General features: G+C 32.8%; 1 protein-coding gene and 1 long non-coding RNA gene across 21 annotated transcripts in view; one reads left to right on the forward strand and one right to left on the reverse strand.

The window, feature by feature from the left end:
* Mipol1 (mirror-image polydactyly 1) overlaps positions 1–27,476 on the reverse strand; it is a 328,689-nt gene that overhangs the window by 116,513 nt on the left and 184,700 nt on the right. For all 19 annotated transcript variants that reach the window (XM_040276488.2, XM_040276497.2, XM_040276493.2 and 16 more), the window contains one exon: positions 5,763–5,857. In XM_040276488.2, the coding sequence (XP_040132422.1) occupies positions 5,763–5,857 (95 nt within the window). The remainder of the gene's footprint in view (positions 1–5,762; positions 5,858–27,476) is intronic.
* LOC144377839 (uncharacterized) overlaps positions 5,768–27,476 on the forward strand; it is a 138,274-nt gene continuing 116,565 nt past the window's right edge. Inside the window, exons 1-3 of one of the 2 annotated variants that reach the window (XR_013439023.1) lie at positions 5,768–5,859; positions 8,135–8,272; positions 12,343–12,457. This is a non-coding gene — a long non-coding RNA (uncharacterized LOC144377839). Of the gene's footprint in view, positions 5,860–8,134; positions 8,273–12,342; positions 12,458–27,476 lie in introns of those variants that run through there. The other variant, XR_013439024.1, reaches the window with a different exon arrangement.

Consider the following 27,476-nt stretch of genomic DNA (forward strand, 5'->3'; position numbering starts at 1 on the left):
GTGTATAAATGCCACATTTTTTTAATCCATTCATACACTGAAGGACATCTAGGTTGGCTCCACAGTTTAGCTATTGTGAACTGTGCCGCTATAAACATTGATGTGGCTGTGTCCTGGTAGTATGCTGTTTTTAAGTCCTTTGGGTATAGTCCAGAAAGTGGAATAGCTGGGTCAAACGGTGGGTGGTTCCATTCCCAGATTTGCAAGGAAACTCCATACTGCTTTCCAAATTGGCTGCACCAATTTGCAGTCCCACCAACAATGTATGAATGTACGTTTTTCCCCACATCCTCGCCAACACTTGTTGTTTGTCTTCATAATAGCTGCCATTCTGATTGGAGTGAGATAATATCTTAGAGTAGTTCTGATTTGCAATTCTGATTGCTAGAGATGATGAGCATTTTTTTCATATATTTGTTGATTGATTTTATACCCTCTTCTGAGAAGTGTCTGTTCAGGACCTTGGCCCATTTATTGATTGGGTTATTTGGGTTTTTTTGGTGCTTAGCTTCTTGAGTTCTTTATATACCCTAGAGATTAGTGGTCTATCTGATGTGTGAGGGGTAAAAATTTGCTCCCAGGACGTAGGCTCTTTGTTCACCTCACAGATTGTTTCTTTTGCTGAGAAAAAACTTTTTAGTTTGAAACCATCTCATTTATTGATTCTTGTGTGTAATTCTTGTGCTATAGGAGTCTTATTAAGGAAATTGGGGCCTAATCCCACATGATGAAGATTAGGGCAGAATTTCATTTTTTAGTCTGAATATTTCAATTTACATACACACCCATTTACACCACATTTTGTTTACCCATTTATTTGTTAATGAACACGTGGGTTGCTTCTAACTTTTGGCTACTGTGAATAATGCTCCTGTGAACATCTGCTTGAATCTTTGTTTTAAATTCTTTTGAGTATATCCTTAGAAGCAGAATTGCTGGATCATGTGATAATTCTGTTTTTGAACTTTGAGAAACCATCAAATTGTTTTCTATAGCAATTGCATCATTTTACATTCCCACCAACAAGCCACAACAGTTCTCTGTACCTTTTTGTTTTGATAAGACACATGAATTTTTCTGGAAGATGAACTTATGGTACCCACATTTTTCTTGGGTGTCTATCATACATTCTTCTGTGCATCCACATTGTCAGATTTTCTCTGATACATCTATCTATCTATCTATCATCTATCTATCTGTCATTCTTGTATTTCAATATGAAGATTTTATTTATTTTTAGGTCATTTTCTATTTTCACCCTTAATAAGGAGCAACTCACATATATCAGTATTTTTAGAGATGATACCTAAGTGAATATTCAACGTTTTACATCTTGTGACCCTCACCTCTTCTCATATTAATTATCCACTTCCAAAGCAATGCCTTAAACATCATCATTGCTCAGAACTGAGTGTTTTACTTCTGAGATTTTTTTTTTTTTGTACCCAGGCTTACTGAACCCAGAGATACCACTGAGCTCCATCCCAGCCCTTTTCATTCATTTTTATTTTGAGACAAAGCCTTAGTTTCTTGAGCCTTAGACTGGCCTCAAACTTTCAATCCTCTGGCCTCAGGCTCTTGAATTGCTGGGATTACAGGTGTGTACCACCACACCTGGCCACTTCTGAGATTTTAAATAGCAATGTTCTTGACCTGACTATAACCTCCTATCCCTTCAGGTCTTGAATTTTCTTAGTCCTATTATATTTATTCTGTAATCTCCTTAAGATTTATGGTTTCTTGATACTTCCTTTTTTTTCCTCAGTATACATGTCCCTTCAACTTTATTTTCTTACCTATTTAGCTTAGAAAATCATTTATCATTCCAACAACATTTTTTGCTAGTACCCTCCAATCTTCTCTATTCTCTACCATTTTCCTCTTATAATTTGGAATCCTAAGACAGTTCAATCCTTTGCCTTTTTTACTGTTATACAAGGGTACTTGAATGTAGCATCCATCCCTAGCTGAGTCCTCAGGATTGTTTGACTTGGCTCCTTTTTCTCCCTGCTGACCTTTTGTGGTACTGGGGATTGAACCCAGAGCCTGTACACACTAGGCAAGTGTTCTACCACTGGACTACATTACATCCCCAGCCCTTGACTTGATTTTTTTTTTTGCCCATATTCAGTTCTCTCTCCCATTCTGAACTTGAGTGGTTATTCTAACCCTATCATTCCTGGCAGGGCCTCCTGACCGCTCATCTTCAGAAGCTCACATCAATCTCTATTTTTTTGAAGCCTCAAATTTATTTACACTCTGTTATTCTTTTACCTCTTTTACTCCTATCTATGATTACAAGTTGGCCATCTTCCTGTTCAACATAAACTCTTCTGCAAATACTCTCTTTCTTTCTACCTTCTCCAGAGTCTGTTCAATAATACTCTTATGGGCTCCTTCCAATCAACCATACAAATTCAAGAATTTGCCACTTTTCAAAACCAAAAAAAGAAAATCATTAACCTTCCTTCCTTTCTTCTCAACTGTCATTATTATATTTTTTATTCAAGTTTCTTAAAGGATTATGCCATTGTCCAAATTGCCATACTTCTTTACCTATTGTTTCTCTTCAATTTACTGAGAACTGTTTCTTTTATATTTAATTCTCTAATGAAACTTTTTTTTTGTGGAAGTCACTAATGACCACCAAATATCAAACACAAAGGATACTTTTAATTCTTATCCAAAACAACTATTTAGTAGTATTTTGCTTTTTTTTTTCTTTTTGGAAATCTCCCCTTAGTTTTAGTAATTTTTTTAATATATTTTATTTTTTAAGTTATCAGCAGACACAACATCTTTATATGTGGTGCTGAGGATTGAACCTGAGCCGCATACATGCCAGGCGAACGTGCTACCGCTTGAGCCACATCCCCAGCCCCTAGTTTTAGTAATTTTACACTCATTAATTCTCCTACTGAATTGTTTAGAAGAAATCATGTTGAATGTAAATAGAAAAAAAGGCCTCTGAAAACAAATATTTTAGCTTCATACTTTTCAAAATAATTGAGGATCTGCAACTCAGCAATGAGAAGAAGCCTTAAGAACTGGCATCTTAGTTTTTTTTTTTTTTGAGGAAGTAATGTCAGTTCATGTAAGATTATCATACATCTGTTAAAATTCTTAGACACTGTCATTTTATCAACAGAGCACCTGCTGTCCTATCTCACAAGGGTAGCAGAGAAGTTTCCATAAAAATTATTCATATAAATGGAGTAAATCTGCTACCTCCCACACTGTAACACCAATAGGCAACAATCATATGATGTTGATATAAGCCTGTGTGTGTGTGTGTGTGTGTGTGTGTGTGTGTGTGTGTAGTACTGGGGATAAAACCCAGGGGTCCTCAATCACTGAACCATGTCCCTAACTCTTTATTTATTTTGAGACAGAGTCTTGCAATGTAGGCTGGCCTCAAGCTCCTGAATAGGATTATAGGTGTGCACCACCAGGCCTGGCTCATAAGTCTTAATAAAGGGTTAATCATGTATCCTTTTAATATTTTACTGAGACCCTAATTTAATACAGCTAACAAACATGCATTTGAAACACTAGCTCTAAAACTTGGCTGCACATGAAAATTTCTCGGAGCTTTAAAACACACCTATACCTGATGTAATAAGCCCAGGTTGTATAGGGAGGGCATCAGGATCAGGATTTTTAGAGGTTCCTCAGGTGATTCTAACAGTAGTTAACAGTTGAGAATCACTGGTATAAAGAGAGAAAAGACTATAATATTCATTTAACAGTTAAAAAAAGGAATAAATATATTCATTCATTATTGGAGTTTGCCTACCTGCCCACCTGAATACTCATCTATGGCCACTGATGGTAACTGCAAAAACAAATGATTTCCCACATTCAGTGACAAACTAAATGGCTTAAAACAACTGAAATTTAATGTGACACAGTTCTGGACAAACTGGTCTAAAATCAGGTGTCAGCAGGACTATACTCTCTCTGTTGGCTCTAAAAGGGAATCCTTCTTTGCCTTTCCTAGTGTTTAGAGGAACACATGGCCATCTTCTCTCTCTCTCTCTCTCTCTCTCTCTCTCTCTCTTGTTACCAGAGATTGAACCCAGGGATGCTTAAATACTGAGCCACATTCCCAGCCCTTTAAAATTTTTTTTTTTTTTTTTAGAGACAGAGCCTCCCTGAGTTGTGTAGGCCCTTGCTAAGTTGCTGAGGCTGGCTTTGAACTCTAGAACCTCTTGCCTCAGCCTTCCAAGCTGCTGTATTTACAGGGATGTGCCACCACCCCTAGCTCTGTGTTACTTAATATTGTCTTTCTCTCTTGTCTTTTTCTCTTTTGCTACTGTGGATTGAACATGGGGCATTCTACCACTGAGCCCTTTTTAAATTTTATTTTGAGATAGGGTCTCAATAAATTGCTGAGTCTGGCCTTAAATTTGAGATCGTCCTGCCTCAGCCTCCAGAATCAATGGGATTTTAGGTGATAACTATCATGCAGAGCCAGATTGCTCCCCTGGCCAGCCCCTGCTTTTTTAAAAAAGCACGCCAGTCAGATTAGGATTCATCCTAATTACCCCTTTTTAATTTGACTGCTCTGTAAATGACCCTATTTCAAAATGAATTTTCAAAACATTCTGAGTACTGGAGGTTAGAGTTCAGCATACCTGTTTTGGAGGTGACACATTCAATCCATAACAACCAACTGCTGCAGATGTCATTGACACCTTCAAAGCTGTCATATACTTTTCATGTCATATACTTAAGTATTTGCAGTTATATAAAAATACCATTCACAGTCATTAGATATGCTACTAGAAGTGACTATTTAATGCATTTGTAATGATGACATTTAGCAATATTGTATTGTAAAAACTTCATAATTGTATTCCAGTAAAATTGATTTTGATTTAGTTGCATTTATCAACATTATATTAAGAAGAGGTTCAAATTAATAACAAAAACAACTTTCAGTACAACTTCAGTTAGTGAATTCACATTTCAGACTTGAGGTTATTTTTAATATTAGTAGTTGAAAAATCTGTAGGGCATCAGTGTTTTCAAACTTTTTTTCTAAACCATGATTTACTGTGAGCACACATATTTTGCATATAACCCAATATATAATCTTATCCCTCTCTTCACATACACATCAGAAAACTGACACAAAAATAAAACAGTATTTATTCTTACTATACAGGATACAATCTGACATTTTCTGTTCTATTTCTTTTCATTAAAAATGCTATGGATCATCGGTAGTGCACTTGCCTAGCATGTATGAGGCATTGGGTTTGATTCTCAGCACCACATATAAATAAATTTAAGAAGAAAAGCCAGTTTTGACTTTTTGAATTAATTTCACAAATACTGGAACATAAACTTAATTAAGTCAGTCAAAAATCCTTTAGAGACATTTCTTTAGAAACTTCTCATAAGTATACTATAATACTTGAAAAGTTACTATGACTGCTACTGACATAGTATTTAAAAAACATGTATCACCTTAGGGGTGGCATTTAGTTCAATAGCCAACAAGGTTTCATTTAGACATCTAGTAATGAGTTATGTAAATTTTATGATTTTGGTGGGAGTTTAAATTTTACCAAATGCAGGAAGGAAAAGAGGTAGAATGATGAATATTTTTGGCTAAATATTTTTAAAGTTACAAAAATGCTTTGACTGTGTAATTTTTAATTTTACTTAAGTATCTCCTCATTCACTATTGTGAAATTAGGTAGAAACATTTCCCAAACAATATTTATTTAAGCCCAAGCTAAAAAGAATTTTACCTGTAGTAAACTCGTAGTGTCTGGATTTCTTCTTCCAATTTTTTGTACTGTTCAACGGCAGCTTCTCTGGCTTCTTGCATTGATAACAACTTTGCCTGTAAGTAGTTAACATTTTTAAAATTTCAGTATTAATTTTGTGGTGTTAAAATATAGTAGTACAGTATGAATAGAGGTCTTACATTTCTGGGAGCTGAAAAACTTATCAATATTTTTATTAGTGTCTTAATTTCACAGAAAATGATTAAAATGTATTAATAATAGAAATACCAAAGACATGAACAGTAAATTATGAACTTTGCTCATTACTAAACTTCTACCTTATTTTATCTGTATCATCAGATATATGCCCTTCTGCAATGTTTAACTTTATACACAGAATTCAAAATGTTGTACATGGGTTCAGAGCAATATCTAGGGTAGAGATAAGCACAATGGGTGTTTCACATACAAATTGAATGTGGCTTCACTGCCTAATCACATTAGATTTTCTTTTAACTTTATTAATAGTAAAGCTCAGAAAATTCTAAATATGTTGCCAAGCCATCTTTGATATTTAATGTGAAAAAAAATACCTGACATATCTGATTCTTACAGAAATGATTTAACCTTTTCGATTCCTTTTTGTTAGGTGAAAAAAAATCCCTAAAAGGCAAATGTTAGCAACTTTGAATGCTAGAGATTTCAAATTAAATTTATTTTAACTGATAACTTGAAAACATAAAAATTATTCTAATTAAGTAATGTGATGTTTAAACACATGTGTATATTTTATGATGTTTAAATCAGGTTAAACTCTAACTCCTCAAACAGTTATCATTTCCTTATGGTGAAAACTTCGGATATATATTTTTTTAGTTTTTTAGAAATGTATTGTTATCAATAATGTTTTTGATAGGGTTAAAAACAGTAATTTCAAAACCTTTTGTTGTCTTTTCACCATCTTTCACACTAGATTTTAAGAAATTCCAAAAGGGTTTTCAGCATAGTTTTTTAAATATAGCACCAGTAAGCAGATTTTAGTATTATTAATTTGAGATTAAATTTGCATGAAAAGATTGTTTTTTACCCGAAATGTTGTTTGATAGATAACACAAAGCAATCTTATTGTCACAAACCTCACAAACTACATCAATGCCAATACTTAAAAATAATTGAAAGTTTCAAGTGGAGTTATAAAATGTTGCTGAATCCATTGTGATTTTGGTGGGATTATTTTCTTGCATAAGAATGCAGTCATAAGAAAAATAAAAAATCCCAATTACAGAAAAATTAATTAGTGTAATGAAAGTGAACAATAGATAATGCCATTTTTCTATTTTAATAACGGAGAATTATAAAAATGTGCAGCAGTTTTGATATTTGCATATAAAGTTTAGGCACAAGATATTAATTTGTTCTCTATCTGGGCTAATAAATTCTAACAAAGGGTTCTCTTTGTAATTAAACTTAAGATGTTTGAATGCTTATTTTAACATGGTGTATTCCATAATTATAGATGAAACACTCTAACAAATAAGGAAAAATCTTTTAAAATAAAAGAGTAGGATTTTTTAAATTGTACATGGACACAATACCTTTATTTTTTTAAGTTTATTTTTATGTGGTGCAGAGATTGGACTCAGTGCCTCACACATGCAAGACAAGCACTCTACTGCTGACCTACAACCCCAACCCAAGTAGTTGTTTTTGACATCAATAATTAACCACTTCCCCAATTTTCACTGTACCCTAAAGTATGGACTGTAATGGTACTTTGGAAGGCACAGATACTCACTATGACTAACAGCAACTTAAAAAGAATCACACAAAAAAGATCACGTTGCATTCAGTTCAATAAAACTTCAAATATCCTGTTGCTTGTATTTAAAATACATCAGTAATAGTCAGGTAACAGAAACTTTGAAAAATATGCCAGTGCTAAATACTTTAGGTGATTATTCTGATTTTTTTAAACTGATAGTTCTGCAAAGAATAAACACAAAAAACTAAAACCAAACAAAAAAAGCAATGTTCTTGTAGGAAAATACCAAAATGTAGATCTTTGCTTAGAAACTTCCATAATGAAAATGGATTGTGAGAACTTAAATTTCTCATGCTTAAGGAAATATTGAACATTTCCCTTTTACTCCCACATTTAAATGGTAATGAAGATGCAGTGTTGCTTCATAAACAATTCAATTTCTTATTCTCAATGTCTAATTTTCTCTCTATAATCTGGTGACTATGTCAAGGTTATTATAAACTTTCTGGCTTTAAATCTCCTTACTTCATCTGGTCATGCTGTCTTTGAGGGAAAATCTCCTTACCCAATGGCACAGGGCTACTACTTCAGACCTAGCAGCTAGGATGAACTTCATTCTCTATCACCTCAGATACAAGATCCAGGTTGTCTCATCAGAGTACTCCATCCCACTATCCCAGATGAAAACTGATTCCTGATGACATCATTTGTACTCTTAGAGCTATATATGCCAGAAGACAGACGCAGATCTACTTCTTAGACTTCCTGGGTAAGTAAATCCTTTTTGTTTCAGAGCGGGGCATTGTGTTAGTGAAGTTTGAATTGAATGTTTGTTACATGGAGCATTAAAAACTAATTTTAAAGTGCTGTTTACTTCTATTGTATTTCCTAGAGTCTTCATTAACATAATTCCATCACACTATAAGTAAAAAAAATGAATTTTATTTCAAAGTATTAAGGAAATTAGCAAATGATATTTTTCCTGTTTTTTTTTTTTTTTTGAGCATACCATTCCCATTTTCTGGCAGTTTCTTCTATAAAAACTGCATGCTATCATCTAGGTACATACTCACATAATTAAATGCATACAGTAAATAAAACTAATGAAACTTAGGGTAAGAGAATGTTCGATATAAAGTAAGTCTCCCACTTCCAATCTTCAGTACTACATATCCCCTCTAGTGAGATTGCCAGTTACCTTTTTGTTGTGTTTCCTTCAAGAGATATTCTATGCATTTACAAACAGAAACTGCCATATTTGTGTTTTTGCAAATAAATACATCCATTTATAAAACTGAAAAATTGACAGCATAGATAATGCCATTTTTGGTATTATCTTGCTTTAAATTTTTTAGAAATTTTCTATTTTGCTTTAAATTAAAAAAATCAATCATCACATCCCACAAAATCACATCACCAGTCATACCTACTTCCTTCCCTCACAGACATAAAGTAAAACATCTCTGTGAGTTGGGGTTCATCATTTTCAAGAATATTTTATACTTTACTACAGAGTTATATCCTTATAGATATTGTATCTTTATGTATTCATGGACAATTTTTTTGGTCAGTTATTCATATTGATACATGTATCTTTTCCTATAGCGTTTTTTATACATACACTGTGATTATTGATATATTTGGACTTGTTTTTACACATTACCTCATATTTCACAGTAAGCATACTTTGTTTTCTTTCCCCTTAGACTTATGTTGGAATAAATTTTCTATATTTCCCTTATACTATACTCTTCACATTCTCTATATATGCTAATTGAAAAAAACATTTTTTTTTTTTTTGGTACTGGGGACTGAACTTAGGGGTACTTAACCACTGAGCTACCTCCCCAGCCCTATTTTGAATTTTATTTAGAGATAGAGTCTCACTGAGTTACTTAGCACCTAGCTTTTGCTGAGGCTAGCTTTGAACTTGAGATTCTCCTATCTCAGCCTCCCGAGACTCTGAAATTATAGGAGTGTGCCACCGCGTCCGGCTCTAATTGAAAATTTTGATAAAATTACTGAAAATATATTTTTGAGCAGTCTACAGTGAGTCAGGATTTCTATAGAAAATTGTTATTTTAAGTGAACATGCTAATACAAGTTTTATGCTTATACTCTTTTTTTAGGTAAAGTTTTTATGCTTATACTCATTTTTTTAGGTAAAGTTTTTGTTTTATCAAAACAAAACATGTATGCAATATCATATAAGTATGCACATGGATTTTTAAAGTCAGGATAATTAAATCATAATTTGCATAAAGCAACAATTCACCCATTTTCAGTATATAGCTTTTTATACACAACAACTGATATGATTTTTGTCCCTACAGTTTTTCTGTTTCCTAGAAAGTTATATACATAAATATGATGCAGTCTTTGAGTCTGGCTTCTTTTATTTAATATAATACTTTTGAGATTCATCTATATTATTGCATGTATCAGTAAGTGATTCCTTATGTCACTGAGCAATATTACTTTCTGTGAAGGTACTAAGTGATATTGGATTTCTCTCATTTTTGGCAATTATTAATAATGGGGCTCTAAATATCTGCATATAGGTCACTTTGTAGACATTTACCTCCATTTCTTTTGAGTAAATATCTCTAGAAGTAGAAATGATGAGTCCTATGGTAAGTGTGTGTTTATATACTTTATAAAAAATCACTGAACTTGCTGCATATGTTGAAATAACTTTAAAGCATCTATGCTTAACTGATACCAATACTTCTTATTAAATGCCTATCTATATAGGTTAAAAATGTATCAAGTACTTGAAATATGTTTTTATAACCTATCTTGCAACAACCTATTAGACAATTCCAATTATTGCTATTTTACAAGTGATAAAACAGGTTCATGGATATGAACTTAAGTAACTTACAAAATCTAAGTTTATACTTAAGTAACTTATAAATATAACAGAGCTAATGACTGGTGGACTAAAATGCAAATTCAGGTCTGTTTGACCCCCGAACACATAATTTCCCTTTATACCACCGTATAATATTCTATGATAACCATATCTCTATATCCAGGTAAAACAATGGAATCAAATCATCAATTGGTAACAGAGTTATTGACAATATGGAGGTTCACAGAATAATGAGAATGTGTTTTCCATCTTTATTATACTTTGAATATTCTTAAAGTGATTGAAAAAATATTGGTTAACTATTAGGTTAGTCTCATATAGTTAATTGCCCCATTGTATGCCTATCTTGAGTAGTCATCTAAATATGACAGCCATTTGTACTGGTATTATATTAGAAATGAAGTACATTGTTTCCTTAGAGTTTTATCTAGTAGTTTAGGATGACAGAAAAAGAAAAGATTACACTGTTTACAATATTGAACACTACAGGTTATAGGTATTATGGATAAATTATTATTATCCTATGTTCTGATCTTATTATGTTTGGTTTGAATGTGTTTTTAATAGTTATAATCTGATACAGTTAAGCCTTCCTTTGGTAACTCCAAGACCATTAATGGAAATCTATTTTTATGATAGAACAGAAGTAACTGATTGTATGCGTGATATCTGCTAAGTAAAGAAGCACACAGTACAAATTAAATCACAGAACCAGACAATTTTAGACTTGGAAAGGATTTTAGAGGTAATTTAGTCCCTTACTTTATAGATGAGGAGATTGTTGCTAATACAACATGTACAGAAAAACATCTGTAAATTATCCAGGGATAATTAGAAAGAAAGCCAATAAGAAAGAAAGTTGGAACTAGAATATAAGTATCCAGAAAACACTGCATATTTTGCCATATGCACCACATTTCAATACACTATAATTTAATATTATGTTAACAGTTTTAACGGGATTATTTTCCAGGGTAGCCATGAGTATACATGACTGTGGTATACTACTAAACATATCTGTAAGAGATCTAGTTAGATATTTTTATAAAAATATGTCTAGTTAAACAATTGCTCAAGCAATACAACTAGAGTCATCATAGAATTTTAGTTTTTAACCTCATAAGCAATCTAGGGACCTAGTAGAAAATCGGATAGAGCACTGATGTCCAGGATATATAAAGAACTCAAAAAATTTAATACCAAAAAAACAAACAACTCAATCAATAAATGGGCCAAGGAACTGAACAGACACTTCTCAGAAGAATATATACAGTCAATCAACAAATATATGAAAAAATGTTCAACATCTCTAGCAATTAGAGAAATGCAAATCAAATCTAAGATTTCATCTTACTCCAGTCAGAATGGCAGTTATCAAGAAGATAAGCAACAATAGCATTGGTGAGGATGTAGGGGGAAAGGCACACTCTTACATTGCTGGTGGGACTGCAAATTGGTGTAGCCAATCTGGAAAGCAGTATGGAGATTCATTAAAAAACCTGGATTGGAACCTCCATTTGACCCTGCTATCCCACTCCCCAGTTTATACCCAAAGGACTTAAAAACAGCATACTACCGGACGCAGCCACATCAGTGTTTATAGCAGCACAGTTCAAAATAGCTAAATTGTGGAACCAACCTAGATGCCCTTCAGTAGATGAATGGATAAAGAAAATGTTGTATAAATATACAATGGAGTATTACTCAGCATTAAAAGAGAATAAAATCATGGCATTTGCAGGTAAATGGATGGAGTTAGAGAATATCATGCTAAGTAAAATAAGACAATCCCTAAAACACAAAGGCCAAATGTGTTCTCTGATAAGTGGATGCTGATCCACAATGGGAAAGGGGGAACATGGAAGGAATGGATGAACTTTGGATAGGGCAAAGGGGAGGGAGTGGATGGGAGGAGACATGGGGACAGAAAAGATAGTGGAATAAGATGGATATCATTACCCTAGGTACAAAGATGAAGAAATGAATGGTGTGACTCTACCTTGTGTACAACCAGAGATGAAAAATTGTGTTACATTTGTGTATTATGAATCAAAATGTATTCTGCTGTCATGTATAACAACTTAGAAAAAATAAACAAATTAAAAAATATATATAAAAAGTCAATTTGTATGTGTTAACTTTTACATTTGCCATATTATGGGAAAAATGTTCATCATTGAAAAATATGATTGTGCTCTATATGTGTAATATGAAATGAACTGCATTCTGCCATCATGTATAACAAAATTAGAGATAAATAAGTAATTTAATTAAAAAAATTCCTGAGGATCAGAAAAATAAATCCATCTCTCCCTTAAAAAATTAAAAACTATTATTCAAAAGGGTAAAAATTACCAGATTTCACTTATATACCTTTTTCAAAGAAGACTTGGATTGCTCACCATAGCATACTGACACAGCATAATGTTCCCTAGAGGTGATTCCTTAGAGGGTGTTACATTTTATGCTTGCATCATGACTTTCAGTTTATCCAACCAGAGCTGATCAGGTTCTTCACTCAAAAATAGTCATACATACACTATCTAGTGACCTATCAAATGGTTTGACACGACAGAGGGATAATGAGAGCTATGGGAGAACCAAAAATCAAAACATTAATTAATAGACAGAAACTGACTGAGAAGCAGTGAACAGAAGCCATGGAACACAGAAATGGAGAGCAGAGAGAGGTGCACAAGAAACACAGCTATCTCTGAAACCAGAATGGGTGAGATACCATCCTGAAACCGTCCATTTTGGCAAGTTACTAAAGCTTTATGTGCCTTTATCTTCACCTACAAAAGTGGAATAATGGTGCTCTATACCTTAGAGGGCTGATAGTAGGAAAAAATCAGATGAAATCTGTAAAATATTTAAAATGGTGCCTGGCACACAGTTATTACTCCAATATGTGACTATACAGTAAATAACAAGAAAACAAAAAAATAGCGTAATTACCAACTTGACCCAGCAGATGAGGAACCAGTCAAGAACTCTGGCACAACATGTGCAGAAAATAAGGATTCAGTGTAGATATGGCTTGCATTCTCAAAACCTTTTTACTCACAGAACGGGGTCTGAGTCCCTGTGAGGTCTTGGTGTTTATGGTTTTCCTCATGATTCTATGTATCTTTACCAAAAAACCCCCTGTGTTGACCAAGGTAAAAAGTACATGTTTTTCATTATTGGTCATATATCATGTAATTTTCTTTCCAGAAAAGAGTATGCAAAATGCAATATTTTTTCAAGAAACATCTTTAAACATAAGTTATGGAATTTCATTGATCATCTTTAAAAATAGAAAATGTTTTTGAAACTTGATTTTAGGGGCTATAATTCATCATGTGTCATTTAAGTTGGAGGCTGTTTATCATTAATATCAATACTACCACTTATAGTAATACTTAGAATTTGTATGCTTATATGATGTTTATGGAACACGTTATTTGAGAGATTAGGAGCTTGAAAAATTTTGTTATATGAATAATCCTATTTGTATCATTTAAGCAGAGAGGAAAATAAGAGATTATTAATTACACAGATTGTCCATTAACAAAAAGCAGAACCTATAAATAAACCTGGTCTTTGTCTAAGTACAATATAGTACTACAGTTTATATTATAAATTTATAATGTTATATATGTTATATATATAATAACTGTTATATATATACACATATATATTCATTAAATCACACATACACACATATATGTATATGTGTGTATATAATATATTTTATATTATATACACACATTAGCTAGGTACTTTTCTAAGTACATTAGATATATTCATTTACTTATTTTTCATAACATATCTTTGTTAAAAGTTGTTATTACTATTCCCATTTTACAGAAGAGGAAAATGCTAAGTAACTTACTAAATGTCAGTCAGTTATTAAATGATAGAGGAAGGATTTGAATTTAATCTGCTCCAGAAACCTTCCTCTTAACTACTATGCTATAAACACTAGGCAAAATTTGGGACTTTTAAAATCTGAATGTTAATTATTATCAATAATTGTAGTATGTAATTTTATATAAAGAACTTGCTTTAAGAATTGTTTTTTTAAACTCAAATGATTTATTTTCATATGGCACCCAGATCTTTCTTGGAGGCATTTATATGGTTTTGGAATGTTAGTCCCTTTAGCGACAAAAGGCCACATCAGTGTTCCCTTAATTTTGTAGACTGTTGGTAAAAAGGTAATGTTACAGCTTTTTGGATACATCAGTAATTGCATATAACTTAATTTTAAGGATAATGGTGAGGATTTTTCTCTACTACAGTAACTGTCTCTCCCAAAGAATCCTGCCATTTGGGGGCTTAGGGGATTGCACAAGACTCTAAGCATTTATCTACTTACCCATAAATTAGGAAAGGTAGAGAGAAAAAAAATTTCCCTACTGGATCTACCTAAGAATCAACAACCATGTTGTGCATTTGAAAGTTTCCTCTAGCTTTCAAAACACCAGTTTCAGTGCTAACCTGAATTCCATTCTATGCTTATTTCCTAGTTCTTCATTTAATTTTCAATCCAGACACACATGTATTTTTACTTGCTTTCAGTTTCTGCCTGGCTCATTCTATTCTCTGTGAATCCATGAACATTAAGCTTTGATATGTTCACTTTAACTAGGCTTCTGTGATTTACTGCCAGAAAAAAACACAGGCTTAATTATTCAGTTTTGTGTTCTCTGACTTAATGCTCTAAATTCTGACATCACTATTTTAATGTTCCATTTCTAAATCTATAAGTCTTCCCAGTTGTAATTGTGCACACAACCTATTTGACCACAACTCCTGAATGTGGTCCCTTGGATACTGTTTAATCCACACAAGCTACTAATAACAGTTTATATATTACAGAACTTATTCCCACCCAAAGCAACTCTTTGGCTTTTTCAAGACACTAAATCCTAAAATATAAGTTTCTATATTAGCAGGCAAAGACAAAGATGAAACTTTGAAAGCAGCAAAAGATAAAGGGCACATCATATAAAAGGAATCCTCAATAAGATTAACAGCAGATTTCATATAAGAAAATATGAAAGCCAGGGGCAATCGAATAGCAAATCCAATGTGATGAAAGAAAACACCCCACATCCTTGCCAGCACTTGTTATCTTTAGTATTTTGGATAATAGCCACTTTTTCGGTATTTATTTATTAATTTTTTTATTTTATTAGTGCATTATAGTTATATATAATATTTGAGTTCATTTTGGCAAAATTATACATACATGGAATTTGATTTTCTCCATTTCCCTGGATAATAGCCAATTTTAGTGGGGTACGGTAAGCTCTAATTGTTGTTTTTAATTTGCATTTTTCTGATGATTAGTAATTTTTTTTTTATATACCTCCAGGCCATTTGTGTGTCTTCTTTTGAGAACTGTCTATTGCCCATTTTAAATTCAGTTATTTATTTATTTTTTTTTGCTATTGAGTTTTGGAGCCCTTAAATATTGTAGATATCGACCTCCTCAGATGTATAGTTTGCTTTTGACTTTTAGTGTCCAATGTAACTTACTTGTTAAGCCATAATGTGAAATGTTTGTCTTGAACCACTTCTTTGTGCATGAATTTAGACTGTGGAGGGTTTCTTTTCCTTTTACTTCTAAGTTGGATGTACTCTATCTCAAAAAATGCTACCATGGCCTTAAGTTTGTTGCTAGTTAGGTGTTAAGATGTCTAGCCCCAAAGACTTCTTTTCTACACCTTTAAAAAAAACATATATATATATATTAGTTGTTGATGGACCTTTATTGTTTTTATTTATTTGTGGTACTGAGAATCAAACCCAGTGCCTCACACATGCTAGGCAAGAGTGCTACCACTGAGCTACAACCCCAGCCCCTACACTTTTATACATATATATTTAGTTGTAGAAGAACAAAATGCCTTTTTTAAAATTTATTTTTATGTGGTTCTGAGGATCAAACCAAGTACCTCACATATGCAAGGCAAGAGCTCTACCCCTGAGCCACAACCCCAGCCATTTTCTACACTTTGAAAGTCACTTTCTAATATATGCAAAACCACTGACTACCATAGTGGCTTCACTAAAACTCTATTCTTCACTTGATAAGACTTGCTTTTTAATATCTAGAAAAAAAGATTAATTGTGTAGTATTTATGGTCTCCAGAAACATATATTAAATTATTAAATTTTCATCTCCCATGCCATACTACCTGTTCCTGAGGTCATTTCCTCAAGAAAAAAAAATATATGCAGGAAAACACTAAACATTTCAGTCAGAACATGGGTTCCTAGGCTGGGGGGTACAGCTGAGTGGTAGAGAAGTGTTGCTTACCATGTGGCTTCCTCAAAAAAAAACCACTCTCCTTTCTCATGGCAGAGTACATTCCTTTCACTAAGCTCTCTGGTACTACCTAAGAACATGAGCACACAGAGAAAATTAAATTCTTATTTAAACTCAAGAAGCAAACATTTCCCAAAATGACAATATTCCCCTCCTTTTCACTTGAGTCGTAAACATTTCTCTACATGCCAGTGCCCTTGTATTTAGTTAGAATTTTAGCCAGCAGTATTTTGTTTATTTGTTCAGGATCATGTATGTTTTTTCATTACATCTATAGTACACTTCATCACCTGAACACCTGCTGAACTAAACTTGTCTTGCCAGCAAAAAATTTTGAAATTATGCAATCTGCAATTCAGTCCATGGCAAGCACTTGGGTAGAATTTCTTCTATACCTTTCAACATCAATTTAAGCACTGCTTGCATAGAAATATTGCCAAGTGAAAAGTTAGTGAAGCAAGTTTAATCAAGTAAATCTGACTATCATTTTAGCTAAGAACTTCTCAGATGCTCATATTAAATAAGTACCAAAATCAACGTCTATCAAATTAACCATAACATTATTCTAAATTTTTTTCTGAATGTGATGAAAGCAAAATCAGTATGATAATGTGATCATTAATTAATGAGCAAATTTTTCATCCATAAAAAATATTTTATGCATATAGGCTTTAAAAAACATGATTATGAAAACAACTACTGAACAAACTTAGACATAACTGAAAAAGTATATTCTTAAAGGAAAACATTTCAATCAATTTTATTTTACATGCCAATTTTTAAAATAGACAAATAAGCAATTTGACATGTACATATTAATATGTAACTAGCAAACTCAGAAGTATAAAAAGCATAAACATAAAGCTCAATAAGCAAAGCTGTATGAAATATATTTGACTGAAACTGCTCATAATTAAGTATACTGAAAGTATTCAAATAAAAGAACTATTAATTTTTAAGTCTTTCATCTGTGAAATAAGTTTTATTCAGGTGTCTTAAGTGCAAACCCATAAATTTCTTATTCATTTATTATAAAAGCAAAAAGAAGCAAAGATATCTGAATTAAAGGCAACTTTTTAAAAAGATCAAATCACATTATAAAGAAAAACAGACTAAGCAAGATTTCATAAATATGCCAAAAGTTTTCTTAAATACTTGTAAGTTGATATTAAATAAGTGAGCTAAATTCTTACAGAGATGGATAGCTTAAATAGTTTTAACCAAAGGAAGAGGACTTGCTACACCTGACTTCATTCATGTTAATCAACATATGCAGAAATTTAAACAAAAATTATGCATCTGAATGTGGAAATTATTTGGGAGTTGTGCCTAAGCATGTGAAAAGCATAAGAAAAAAGAATTCCGTTTCCTTTTGGATGCTTGAGACAACAGCAACACAGCCTAGGGCACACTGCTGCGGATTTTAACAGTTGTATGGAACTACTCAAAATGCTTTTGATCCATTTTATCTTGCAAGTTAGCAAAGAAATGTTGCAATAAGAAACACCAACAAAGATCTGAAAAAGTTAAGCTCTGGATTACCATATTGTGTTCTCCTGCCATTCAATGCTTCATACAAAGGCAGTGGTGTTCAAAGAAAAAAAAAGTGGGGGGAGAGAGAGAAAAGAGAAACTGGTCTCAGAAAGTGCAAAGCACAAAGTAAATAATATTCTTCTACATCCCTTCTTTTTCACAGATTGGATGTTAAAAGAGTTGCAGCAATTAGGCTTTTGTTAATTACCAGCTGTTGAAACAGATGTGTTGACTATCCTTATTAGTTAACAGCTGGGTGAGAAGAACAATTGATGCTCCCTAAAACCAACAGCCAGCTGCTCTGCAGTAATTATCTCCAATTAATAATACAGGTGATAACAGCAAAAAGCTCCTATGTCTCTTTCAATAACTTTGGCAGTTTCAATAAGTATGGCTTTATCATTACACGGTAATACAGAATACATTTATTACAACAAGTAAGGTTGATGTATTAGAGTCGCATTAACTTTAGGGTAGTTTCCATTATGCAATTTCTGGAGAAAGAATCAGACAAGTGCTAAAAGTAGAAGCAGACATTCTGTATGCTTTTATTTATCATATTTCAAATGTCACTGCCAACTCACTTCTCTAGAACTAACAATAATAGCTAAGCACTTAAGTTCTTTGAAAGAGAGAAGCATAACTAAAATCTGTTCTTTTTGATTTCCAGGTGTTTTCACTGATCGTGTTTTATATTCAGTTCAATGAAGCAATATATTTTCTCTTGGTATGCCTAAATATCAGTGTCTTGTTCCCTAGCTTATATTTCCTAGGTGACAGGTAGAAGCAATTTTACCAAACCCCAAAATAATTTACCTCTGAGCAGTAAACATTTCATGTATACAAAGAGATCAGCAAAACAAATAAACAAGCAGGAAAACAAGAAAGAAAAACATTTTATTTTGTAGAACTACTTTATGAAATATAACATTTAAGTTTCTAATTATGATAAAGAAAGAAATATCATAATAAACCATACAAAGAAAATAGCAATGATTATATTCTAAAATCACTTACTATTTCCTATTTTTAAATATTCATATTAAAACTTCATTTATGCAACAGAAAGGGGAGGAATTGGGGAATGAAAACTGATCAAATCATGTGCATGATATAAGAAGCATAACTAGAGAGAAGCAGGTATGTCAGTATTTCACAATGAATCCCACTATTACATATAACTATAATCATTTACATGAATGTACATTAAAATAAAGATTTAAACAGACATGGTAAATCATCTCTGTCTATGAAAGAGGTATCTACAAGAATTTACAACCATATCTATTCACTAATTAGAGAACACTTAAAGACACTGCCTTTCTGAAAACAAGGATTAGAGCTGGATGAATACACCCCTTTCACAAACCTTCCTCAAGTCTCTGTTGGGTCATCATAAGCAGCTTGTTCTTTCAACATTAAATAGAAAAGTCTACTGATTATTAGTTCTGAGTGCCTCAGTTAGGCAATAGGACAATTAATAGGAACAGAAACTTTAAATAACATGTAAATAAAACATTTCACCACAAGAGGCTGTAATAAAAAATAGTGAACAAAGATGAACTTTCTAAAGCAATATTATTTAGGTTGCCATTTGGGAAATATGAATGTCTGATATAAAAATATCAGTTAGAAACCCTCTCATCTCATTCTATGTAATTGTGGTTTCTAAAGCAGGAATTTCAACATTTATATAATTATAAAACAAGAGTGATAAGTACATCGTCACCCCCCACCCCCTGCCAAAAGTTATTCATTTCTATGAATAAAACTTCCCATGAGAATCTGTAATATCTAAGATTCTGTAATTTACAGGGAATCCCCTGATGTATGGGAGCTAACAAAATGTGTAAATAGAGGAAAAATCTGTTAGTCTTGAGGTTTGAAAGTCTCTATTAGGCTACAGAAATATTCTGATTTCTCAGTTCTGAGACCTAGTTTCTCAGGATAACAACAGCAAGGGCAAGGCAAATATCTTCTGCCCTGACACTGGGCAGCTGTCCTTTCCTTCATCACAAAACGTATCTGAGAAGTACACAAGCAACATGGCAGTGGGTCATACTTTTCTCTTCTCTGTGGAATGGAACAGGTTGTAGTTACCATCTTACAAGCCCACCATGTCATAATTGTGCAGGCAGGCATGGTTACTACTGAAGCAAGAGGGCTGCTGCCCTCTCATCATTGTATCCAATGTGGAGATAAGGCAGAAGTCAAATCTGTTTTGAAGCCACAGTTCCTAAATTCGTTGCTGTTTAAAAATAAGCCAAGAAATTTACATATTCTCCCTTCTGCAAAAAAATTTACCAATATGTAGTGAACATCTATCTGACTGTTGTACTCAGTTGCTTTAAAAGCACTGCTGTTTTTTTCTGAAGTTTAAAAATACTTGGGCCTAACCTAGATTAGGACTCAAATATTCAGAGGTGCTTTCAATAGGCAGTACCTGAGATATACCCTTTTCACACCAATTTCAATACATTTCAAATTAAGAACTTCATAAGATGGCTTAATTACCTGGTATAAACACCTGCATTTTCTCATCTATAAAATATGTGCCAACTGTTCATCATGTCTCTTCAGTCTTGATCATGACAGACTCATAAACATTCTCATGGTTAAGTCTTTTGCACTGTTTTCCTATGCTTCATTTTACCTTATGCAATAAATCTATTATAGCATTCATCTAATTTTATCTGAATTTTTTGGTATATGTATCTCCTCAGTAGATGTCAAATTTCTTATCCCCTTTTTGTATTTACAGAATGTAGTATATAAGATCTAATTAAACATTTTAAATAAATAGATACTTTTAAATCAGGAAGAAAGCTTTGTCTAAAAATTGTTCAGGGTTGTGAATGAAGCTCAGTGGCACTGTACTTGCATAGCATGTGAGAGGCCCTGGGTTTGGTCCCCAGAATCGCAGGGGGAAAAAAAAATTATGGATGGAACTAGAGACCATCATGTAGCGCAAAGGTGGACTCAAAAAGTCAAGGGTTGTATATTCTCTCATATGTGTAAGTTAGAGAGAAAAAAATACTTTAAGAAGGGACCTCATAAATATAAAATGGAGAGTGGACAATGGGGATCAGGGGGAGGAAGAGGGTAGGGATAGGGGGATTGAAATTGATTAAATCATGGTATGTGCATGTATGAATGAATCTTATTATGTGTAATCATAATGCACTAATAATAATTTTTTAAAAATCCTAAAATAACTATGGTGATATAGATTAGTTCTTCTTCCTATCATCTCCATCAACCAAGTCGAGCTCCCAGAAATAATTGTTTATACTTATCAGCTTTTTCTTTGGGTATTGCTTCTGTATGTCTATATAATCTGCTTATATCCTTATAATCAGAATCATGAATTGTAGAATTGGCTTTTGGTTATGATATCTGAGGGCTTAGCTCTTTTTAATCAACTCCTCCTGATTTTTCTTCCTACCTTTATTGTCTCAATTTAGGATGCCTGTCTAACTATATCAAAATTCTTGAAAAAAAGTTCACATTACTATGATTATAAAAATAAAATTTTATAAGTTATAAGTGTGTAATATCACATATTATAAAGACAAGACTTCTTAAGGTAGGTTACAACAGCATCTATGTCCCTATGAATAGGAAAATCTGTTTTTTTTAATTGAAATAAACAACATGACTTTACTCAGTCTCATATTCAAGACACTAATTCCAGTTTAAAAGCATCTTATAATTGATGTATCCAATAAATAAAGGAAAAACTTTGAAAGCAAAAACAAGATTTTTAAAAAACATCCTCCACCCATATCACCTATCTCTTAAATTTATTTGGAATACTTTAAAAATGTAGTTCCATGCCATCTTTTGGACTTTTCTAATTATATGTACTGTATTTTGAATACTTTTTCTTAAACATCACAGTTAAAATGATCATTGTTTATATTTATAAATTTTGAGACATGCTACCACTATGGTTTTGCTATGGGTTGAGTGTGTTCCTCACAGTTTCATGTGCTTAAAGCTTGGTCCCCTATGTAAAAGTCCTGAAGTAGTGGGCCACTAAGAGATGTGGGGGTGTTATCTCAGAAGAGATTAACGTACTTCTCACCAGACTGACTTAGTTCCTGTGAAGTGGGTTATTATAAAGCAAGGCCTCCTTATGATGTTGACCCCTTCAAGTACTGAATAGCTAGTTCCCTTTCTGCTTCTCAGCCATGTGGTGATACAGCCTGGGAGGCCCTTGCTAAACGCAGGTGCCACGTTGTTTGGAATTTCCAACAACCAGAATTGTGGGCCAAATAAATCTCTTTTCTTTATACATTTGTTATGAAATTGCATAAAACTGATTATTTGCAAAAGAATAGCTTTACACTGCTATCACATTTTTACCTGCAATACTGCAAAATAGTGCAACTATGTGAATTTCAACTATGTGAATTTTGTGTTTCAACTATGTGAATTTCAACTATGTGAATTTTTACTTAACCAACACAAAATGGACTAAGACAACTACCTTTCACTTATTTTTATACAATGTCCCTCTTTCTTTGGAGATTTGTTTCAATTTTCTTTTGGCTGTTATGTTTCTCTAAGTAATTCCCAGAAAATAAATAGGTTCTTTTTAACTTTTACTTGTTAAAAAACAAGTCTTTGTTTTGTTCTCCTGTATACATGCTATTTTGTCCAGGTATAGGAGCTTAGATTTAAGTATTTTCCTCTGAAATTCACATAGTTGCACTATTTTGCTTTCCAGTATTGCAGGTAAAAATGTGATACCAGTGTAAAGCTATTCTTTTGCAAATAATCAGTTTTATGCAATTTCATAACAAATGTAATAAAGATATAACATTTTCTCTTTATTATTAGCATAATGCCATTTACTTAGCTATGCCTATAAATTTAGCATGTTTATATAAAATTGCATAAGCAATAGGTAATTAAAAAATTTACTCAGTTTGTTCTAATAATTCAGTTTTCTTCAGTGCAAGTGAGTTTTCTTCTATTGCTTCTTTGAGTATTGTTCCTTTTAATTTGCTTCTAAACTGAGACCTGTCTTCTACATATTAGGTTTTCATTTCACTCCATTTTCTTGAATTTCTTCTTAATGTTTTTCCCTTTGCTGTTCTAAATCACTAATTAGATTTTTCCTGATCATTTTGTTATTCAAATCACATGCTATATTTTTTTACCTATTGTATTTTTGTCTTTTTTGATTACTCCTTCAAAATATATTTGATTTTCCTTGTTTTGAAAATTTCCTCTCCTTTCAATAAAACATATTCAATTGAAATTGTCATCTTTCACCAGTAAAGGAAAGGGCACAGGGAGAGTGAGAAGGGGAGAAAAAGGGAAGGTAATAAATTGGAACAAATTATATTCCATTCTTGTATAATTATGTCAAACCCCAATATTATGTATAACTGTAACACACTAATAAAAATTTTTAAGAGGTAAAATTTTAGTGACAACATCATATATTGGTGATTTTAAGTATGTGGTCACATTTAATTGCATCATAGCTATAGTTAGACTCCATGCATTTTCATGAGTTAATTAAATCAATAAACTCATATAACATAAATAAAGATGGAAGAAATGTGCTTTTTTCCATGAAGCAATCGTTTCTCTAAATTATGAACTATGTCTATGTTTATTCTCTATTTCTCATGTCTATTCATATCAGATGGTATAGATTCTTTCAGCATATTTGAAAATAGTCATATTTGGGATAGTGATGATGAGAAACAGTGAGTAGTAAGCAGTTTCTTCATTAGGCAGACTGGCAAATTTCTCTAAGGCACATTCATTAGCTGGACAGTTTTAACTTTTTCCAGGTTCTAATAGGACCTTCCAAAGCTTAGGGACTAATGGGAAAAACGGCTTTTATTCCATTGTCTCTATCTATGTTATTCATTGAAACTTTCAAAAGTTCTATTTTGTTTTACGTCTGTACAAGTATCAAGTACTCCACCATTTGTATCACAATACTGACTCCATAGGACATTAGTACTGGTAGCATAAAGTGATTAAGGAGCTTTGTACTATCTGTATCATGAGCTGCAGTACCAGTATCTTCAAATACTAAGCGTATATGTTATGCTTTGAAGTTGAAATTTTCTAAATTAAACTCATTTGTTTCCACAAACCAAATAAATTTCTCAATGTCACTCTGTCAGTGTCATCATTTCCCCTGAAGTTATTTTAAACTTCCCCTTCCTTTCTCATATCCAGTAAGTGAAGTCTTGCTACTTATCTCAAAATATCTTACCTTATTCTCTATTCCTACTATTTTTACTCAAGAAAGTCCCAATCTTCTTTACTTCATTCATAGAATAATAGGCTTCAAGTCAGTCTTTCCTGCCTTCCTATGCCTGAGTAATTTCATTAAAACCCATTAGATTACTTTCTCCATTTCATATTATCAAATCATATATATTGCCACTCCTTCCTACACAAATCTTCAGAGCATATCTACTCTCCATTTCACCAATGGTAATCTTTGTCTCTTTTTCAAAAGCTCACTGTACTTTTCAACATCAGTTGTTCATAGGGTGACAAATCATTCTTGGAAATACCTTCATGGGATGTAGAGTCCCAGTTTTTGGCAACGGAGGCAGATGTTGGGGGGAAAAAGTCTAAGTCTGTATGACAGTCAAAATCATAGAGTCAAAAAAAAAACACACTGGTTTTAGTGTCTCTGGATATAGTATATTTATCAACTTTCTGCAGTGCCACTTTTCCCCCTGAGCACTGATGTCAGCATCCACAATTTATGGTTCACGATAATGGGTCACTCATTGTTGCATCACTCCTAGTGTCACCTTAAGTACATTGTAAATGTAAAATTTTATCTTTGAATTTCTCTGTGGATGAACTGCTGTGCTTTGTACTGGTTTAATTTTTAACATTGTGAATACCATGATGTGCTTTCTAAGTGTCCAGATAATAAAAATGAGAATGATGACAACAAGATGTCCAGCATAACTCAGACATCACCAAAAATGAAGGCAAGATGAAAGGACACATGCAAGTGATTTAGGGAGATAAATAACCAGAACAAAATATCCTACAAACAATGACAAAAAGAATTTGGGACTGGGAATATGGAAACGGATATGTAAAAACATGTACAAAGATTGAATCTTTGGGTTTATAATGAGACAGGAAAGTATTTCTAAATCAATCAAGGTCTGTTTTTCTTTTTTCTTTTTTTTTTTTTTGGTGGTATAGTTTTGTTTTCTCTCTCAAAATGACACAATTATTGGAGCTGCTGAATTAGTTAGGGCATTCCACAAGGAAAAAAAGCATTGTTATATAATTCCCTTGACTGTTCTACCAAACTGAGTAAAGATATAGTATCTTACTCAGGTTGCAACTAAAATGTCTTCCTAGATAAACAACAACAAAGGAAATCTTGATGGGAGATATACTGGCACTTAACACTGTACAACTGATTATGTTAATACTAAATAGCAATCCTGATTTTCATTATACGTCAAGTGATGTGTCAAATTATAGCAACAAGGCATGGGGCCATAGGTTAGTAGCAGAGTTCTTGCCTAGCATGTGTGAGGCACTGGCTTCGATCCTCAGTACTACATAAAACTAACCAAATAAAATAAAGGCATGCTATCCATCTACAGCTACAAAAAGAATTATAACAACAAAAAGTGTACCTTCTACCTACCAATATAAAAAATGGGGTTTTAAATAACCTTGTTGATTTCTATTTAAGTTTTAATAAAATTGTAGAAGACAAAAAATAACTGTTGATATCTTTTTCAAATCCAAAGTAGACTCTACTCATTTCTGTGGAGTTTTGGAAGACAAAAGCAAAGTTTATTTTTATATTTATTTTTTTAGTTGTAGTTGGACATAATACCTTTATTTTATTTATTTATTTATTTTTATGTGGTACTGAGGATCGAACCCAGGGCCTCACATGTGCTAGGCGAGCGCTCTACCACTGAGCCGCAACACCAGCCCCCAAAGCAAAGTTTTGGCAGTATCCATTCAATCTAAAAATTCCTTCTCAAAGAAAATTATAAGATCTTACATATATACTCAATATCTTGCACATTTTGTACACTGTCCTTTAAGAAAGGGTGTGATTTTCTTACCTATAATATTGAGGTTTCAACAATGAAAGTTTTTGGTCACTTTTCAATTTCTAGAAAATGTGCAAAATTAATGATATTTTTTACTTTTTAGAAATAAAAGAAGATAGCCTCCTTAAATATGTTCACCATGAAAGATATTAAAAGTTTAGCCTGAAAGAAAATCATTTTCAAAGTACAGAGGAAAAAAAGAATATCCTTGAAATTGGAAACACATCAAAGGAAAGAAATTTATATGCTTTTTTTTCTAAGTCTGCATAATGATGATGATCATTGATAAAACCATAAGGAACATAGATGCAAAAAAAAGAATGATTTGCTTGAGTTGTAGCCTGCAATAAATACCCAAACAGTAAATAAAATAAAAATAAAATAACTTTTTTTGTCTTTTTTTAAAAGTAAGGCTATTTAAGAACTCAAAGAAATGCTACCCAAAAAGTACAGTATATTGGTTTCCTAGGGCTGCTGGAACAAAATACTAGAAATTGAGTGGCTTAAGACAATCTGGAATCTCTGAGAGAAAAATCTGTTCCATGGCTCTTTCCTGGCTTTTCGCAGTTGCCAATAACTCTTGGCATTCCTTGGACATATCACTTCAGTCTCTGTATTCATTGTCCCATGGTTTTCTTTCCTGTGCCTTCTGTGTCTGTGTACTAATGGCCCTCTTTTAAGAACATCATTCACTTAATTGCAACTCAGCCTAATCCAGAATAATCTCACATTAAAGTGACGACATACACCTGCAAAGACCCTATTTCCAAACACAGTCACTTCATAGGTACAGGGATTAAGACTTGAACATATGTTTTTGGGGGACATAATTCTATCCATTACATGCAATCAAGTTGAAGAAAGCTTTCTCAATTTCTTAAGTAAACTAGAAAATACTTAGAATCCAATTTCAATTTCATAAATTCAAATTACTTCTCTGCTCAATTGATGCTGGAAATGCCTTTAACTGAATTCAACATCCATTCATGATAAAATATTTTAGCAAATTAGTGAGAGAATAGAACTTACTCATTGTGATAAAAGGCATCTACCAAGACCAGAGCTTGCCTCATATTTAAGGGTGATAGGACAAATACTTTCCCTCAAATCTGGAAACAAGGCAATGATGTCTGCTCTTGTTCCACCTAGAACAATA

This window comes from Ictidomys tridecemlineatus, chromosome 5 (assembly GCF_052094955.1).
Source record: "Ictidomys tridecemlineatus isolate mIctTri1 chromosome 5, mIctTri1.hap1, whole genome shotgun sequence".
Classification (NCBI taxonomy): Eukaryota; Metazoa; Chordata; class Mammalia; order Rodentia; family Sciuridae; genus Ictidomys; species Ictidomys tridecemlineatus.